The 4580-nt window shown below is 35.8% G+C and overlaps 1 protein-coding gene across 1 annotated transcript; it reads left to right on the top strand.

The window, feature by feature from the left end:
- Positions 1-339: 339 nt before the first annotated feature.
- LOC133295702 (serine/threonine-protein kinase PEPKR2-like) lies at positions 340-2768 on the top strand. Its single transcript, XM_061494556.1, has 3 exons — positions 340-1096; positions 1601-1897; positions 2300-2768. Exons 1-3 carry the CDS (start codon positions 343-345, stop codon positions 2647-2649), a joined length of 1401 nt encoding a protein of 466 aa, XP_061350540.1. The 5' UTR covers positions 340-342; the 3' UTR covers positions 2650-2768.
- The last annotated feature ends 1812 nt before the right edge of the window (positions 2769-4580 follow it).

The raw sequence follows: 4580 nt of genomic DNA, 5'->3' as shown, positions 1-4580 counted from the left end.
ATTGGTTGGGATTGCGAAGGTTTGTTTCTTTTTCTTTCTATGTTCTGGCATCTTCTTTTCTTGTCTTGCAGGGGTCTCGTGATGTGATGGCGCTTTTTGGCGCCATTACGTTGCGAGAAAGCTTCGGGGTTCGATTTACTTTCTTGAAGTTTAATATTTGTGTTTGGATGCTTTCCTTGTGGTTTTGCGTTCATTCATGATCAATCTGACTAGAATTCGTTGACTGATCTTTCTCTATTTTGACTGCAGAATTGTGTCTTGCGGCAAAAATCGGATTTTGCACACTGGGTACGTGATCAACACAAAGATTGGTGTTGCGTTGGTACTTTACTGATAGATGCTATGAGGATGAAAAGGAAAGGAAGTGAGTGTGACGAGTCCTCGAAATTGACTGACATTTTGAGATCCAATCATGGGTCTCCGTCGTCCAATTTTGAGACCCATTATTCGATGGAAGATTGTTCGAGGTTGAAGAAGAGGTGTAGAGAAAATACTAAGATAGACTCAGCTGGTTCCTACAAGAGTAGGGTGGCGGGTTTTGCCACTGCTCCTCCTTGTGGGACATTGTCTCTGATGACCGCGGGAAGAGGCCTAAAGAGGAAGATAGGTTGCATTGACGTGGCTACCCAGATGGGGAGGAAGAACAAGATTGAAGATGATTATGTTACTGGGGTGAGGATCGGGCAAGGAAAGTATGGATCTGTTTCGTTGTGTAGGTCTCTTGTTGGCGGCGCGGAGTATGCGTGTAAGACTCTGAAGAAGGGGGATGAGACTGTTTACAGGGAGGTGGAGATAATGCAGCACTTGTCTGGGCATCCTGGGGTTGTGACTCTGCTGGCAGTGTATGAGGAAGCTGATTGCTCTCATCTGGTGATGGAATTGTGCTCTGGGGGAAGACTTGTCGACCAGATGTTTAGGGAGGGCCCTTGTTCTGAACAGCGGGCTGCTAATATACTTAAGGAAGTGATGTTGGTCATCAAGTATTGTCATGATATGGGAGTTGTGCACAGAGATATCAAGCCTGAGAATATTCTGCTTACTGCTTCGGGGGAAATAAAGCTTGCTGATTTTGGCCTGGCCATGAGAATTTCTAAGGGTAATATGTTAAACCTGTTTGGATGATCTTCTTTTTTTGTTATCCTATGGTATATATATGTGCTAACTTCTATGAATAGAATCCTTACACAACCTTCCTTGTGTAAAATTCCATCCTAGTCATTCTGTTAATAAAAAATGTCTAGGCAAGTTTGAAGAAGTTCATCATGATGAGCTTTCAACTGAATTGTACTTTACTAATGTTACCCTGTACATAGGAGTAAAAATTGGAGAGTTCAAATGGTCATCTCCCTTAAGTTTACTATGTTCAGTATTCAATTAAATTTGCTAGCGGTCTAAGAATAAGAGGTCCTAGAGAAAATGCTTATAATAGTTTGAAGCTAACCATTCATACTCTAAGGTCACTTTGTTTAATTTTTAAGCATTTAAAAATATCAGTAATTCAATTGACATATATATAAATACACACACATAAGTAAAAGATACATACATGCATACATGAGTAATTTATGCATAGCCTCATTGTCTAGAAATTTGCATGCAGGTCAGAACTTGACGGGTTTGGCTGGGAGCCCTGCATATGTTGCACCAGAAGTGTTGTTGGGTAGATACTCAGAAAAGGCGGATATATGGAGTGCTGGAGTGCTCCTGCATGCTCTGTTGGTTGGTGTTCTTCCATTTAAAGGGGATTCACAAGAAGCAGTTTTTGAGGCTATTAAGAATTCCAAGCTAGAGTTCCAAACCGGGATGTGGGAATCAATATCTAAACCTGCACGAGATCTTGTTGGGAGAATGCTGACAAGGGATATTTCAGCAAGGATAACAGCTGATGAAGTACTTAGTAAGTTTATGGTAGATTATTAATGTTTTGTAGCGTGCTTTATCTCTCTTCCTCAATGATGAATACACCAAAGACTAGTTGTATTTGGTCTGATTTTTTGTTTTTTAATCTTGAAATAATTAAAATTAGAAATTTCCAAGTTTTGTTGAAAAGTATCTTTGCCTTTCACATGAATTCTTAATAATTAGAAGGATTGCCTTGTTTTGGTTGGGATAACAGTGGTGGGAATCTGTTAATTCTCACATACTTTTGTTAGTTTTTATTATGTGTTCTTCTATGTGGTTGAGGCTCTCTTTTTCTCCCTAATGTTTTTAAACAGGAAATAAAATGACAGTACTTTTAAGTTTTAAGAACTGTTCGATTGTTTGCATGTTAAATTAATATTATGTGGTTCAATTTCAGGACATCCATGGATATCTTTCTACACAGAACGTACATTGAAGATCCTGCCCGTTGAATCAAAGTTGAAGCACCAAAATGGAGCTGCTTGCCACAACTTTGTTGCTGCACCTGAACCTAGGTTAGGAAGAAACAGGATGGATGATGGGTTCCTTAATGAGGTTTCAAGCCTTTCTTCATCATCTGAAAGTTGCAATTCAGAATATCATGATGTTTGTGTGTGGATTGATGCACTTGCCAATGCAATTTCACATGTAAGGATATCTGAACCAAAGAGGAGCAAGTTGTGGGCAGTTCCAATTCATCAGCAAGGTTTATATAACATGAGGGCTAACCTCTGTAAAGCATTTTGACCTACTGACAGGTTGACACCCCATAAACCACTATCTCTGCTGCTTTAGCTGGGGTTTTATAGTATACTTTGCCCAACACATTCTACAGTTGGCAAAAGTGGATTACATTTTTTTCCTCTAAATAATGATTACTGAGAAAACTCAGCTAGTTGTACAGAACCTGTGAATATGATATTAGTGTGTCACTGCATGTTTTTGCTCTTGCTGGAGCATGATAAATAGAATGCTATGATTTCACTTCAGTGAAAACTTGACCTACTCATATGTTTTTTTGGAAGATTTTAATCCGAAACCATGAGTGCATAAGCGTATGTTATCCCTCCCATAACGCTGCATGTGTACTTATTTAGTGTTGGCAATTTGTATTTCAAGACATACTTTTTTGTACAGATGGTAGCGAGGAGTTTGACCTTGAGTCAATTATATATAGCAATGGCGTTTACTTTGAAAATGGAGTTGACAGCTGCTTGCTTATTTTCACTGAAAAAAAAGGAAAAAAAAGTACTTCTACTTGTGTTTAGAAGAGGCGAATCTTAACTACCAGGGGATAGATTTTGAAAGGCTATAAAATTTAGATTCTTTATCTGTTAAGGTGAGGTTAAGGGGTAATCGAGATAATAGGTAGGAACATATTTAGGAAGAGGGTATAGCTGAAAAAGGAAACATTAGATAATTCAATCCAAACCGAAAAAAATTGGATTGGATCGGATCGGATCGGATCGGATTTGAAAACAAATTAAAACCGAATGCATGATTATATGATTAAACCGAAGGGATTGGATCGGATGAATTTTGCTTCCAAAATCGATCCAATCCAGACCGCGAACACCCCTAGTGAATCATATGCTCGGAAAAAGAAAGAAAAGGTGCATATGCTTTGGAATATTTTTTTAACGAAGAAGGTAATTTATTATTTAGATCTCTCATGAGTCATGATGATTAGGATTGGCTCATAAAATGCTAGATTGAAATTAATGTTAAACAAATTTGTTTATTATTAGTTAAAAGAATAGAAAAATATGTAATCATAATAAATTAATTCTAGATTGTAGTAAAAATCATCAAAACATAACCAATCACCAAACTGAATTAATAATTTTTATAAATATAATCAAAACAATTAGTAATTCATGAAAATTGTGAATTTAAAAAAGTTTAAACCCAAAGTTTCTGGTTAGCTCATTACAAGTTGAGAGAAAAGTAAATTAATATGGATTGAATTTTGGTAACTTAAACCAGATTAATTGATAAGTCATGACTCAATTTAACAACTCCGGTATCAATTTAACAACTCCGGTATCGAGGTATAAGTGTTTACCCTCCTTTCGCTTTGAGTCAACTATGTATTGTGGTAAAATAAGAATAAAAATTTCATGGATATATCTTAAACATAATTTACTAATAAAATTGATTCATGAATTTTTGCCCTCATTTTTACTCTCATGGCTCAAAGTATTCCGATCAAATCAGGAAAAAAGAGAGGGATTTAGTGTGTCCTTTTAAAGGACGTAAATATGTCCTTTTAGACATAAATAGTTTTGTCAATAAAGAGAGGACAAATGATATATTTTAATTAAAATACGAGATAATTCTCTTTTTGTTTTTATTAGAAGAATGGGATGATTCTCTATAATTTAACCTTATATTTGGATTGAGGGGAGACAAGGGAAGAAAGTTTTTAAAGTTTCAAATCTTTTATCAATTGACTGAAGAGAAAAAAAAATAAAGGAACTAAAATAATAGAAATAAAAAATTAAAAAAATTAGCGTCATCTTTTTTTTTTAATCTTTTCTCTCATTTTCTTCCATGTCATTAAAAAATTATTAGGGCCTCTTTAGATGGGTTTTTCTCTCTTCAAAAGTTGTTTTACTTCAGGAAAAAAAAAGCATGTATGGGAGAAATATGTTTGGACGTCTACTTTTAAAAAGAGT

The sequence above is a fragment of the Gastrolobium bilobum genome, unplaced genomic scaffold (genome assembly GCF_033153095.1).
Source record: "Gastrolobium bilobum isolate Gb01-03AN ecotype WA unplaced genomic scaffold, APGP_CSIRO_Gbil_v1 utg193160, whole genome shotgun sequence".
Classification (NCBI taxonomy): Eukaryota; Viridiplantae; Streptophyta; class Magnoliopsida; order Fabales; family Fabaceae; genus Gastrolobium; species Gastrolobium bilobum.
Note: the sequence above shows the minus strand (reverse complement) of the source record. Positions and strands in the feature narration are given on the sequence as shown.

What these genes read in the sequence shown, in the direction of transcription:
- LOC133295702 (XM_061494556.1), top strand. Translation starts at nt 343, where the DNA reads ATGAGGATGAAAAGGAAAGGAAGTGAGTGTGACGAGTCCTCGAAATTG. An exon ending in GGCCATGAGAATTTCTAAGG is followed by an intron (nt 1,097 to 1,600) that starts GTAATATGTTAA and finishes ATTTGCATGCAG; the next exon opens with GTCAGAACTTGACGGGTTTG. An exon ending in AACAGCTGATGAAGTACTTA is followed by an intron (nt 1,898 to 2,299) that starts GTAAGTTTATGG and finishes GTTCAATTTCAG; the next exon opens with GACATCCATGGATATCTTTC.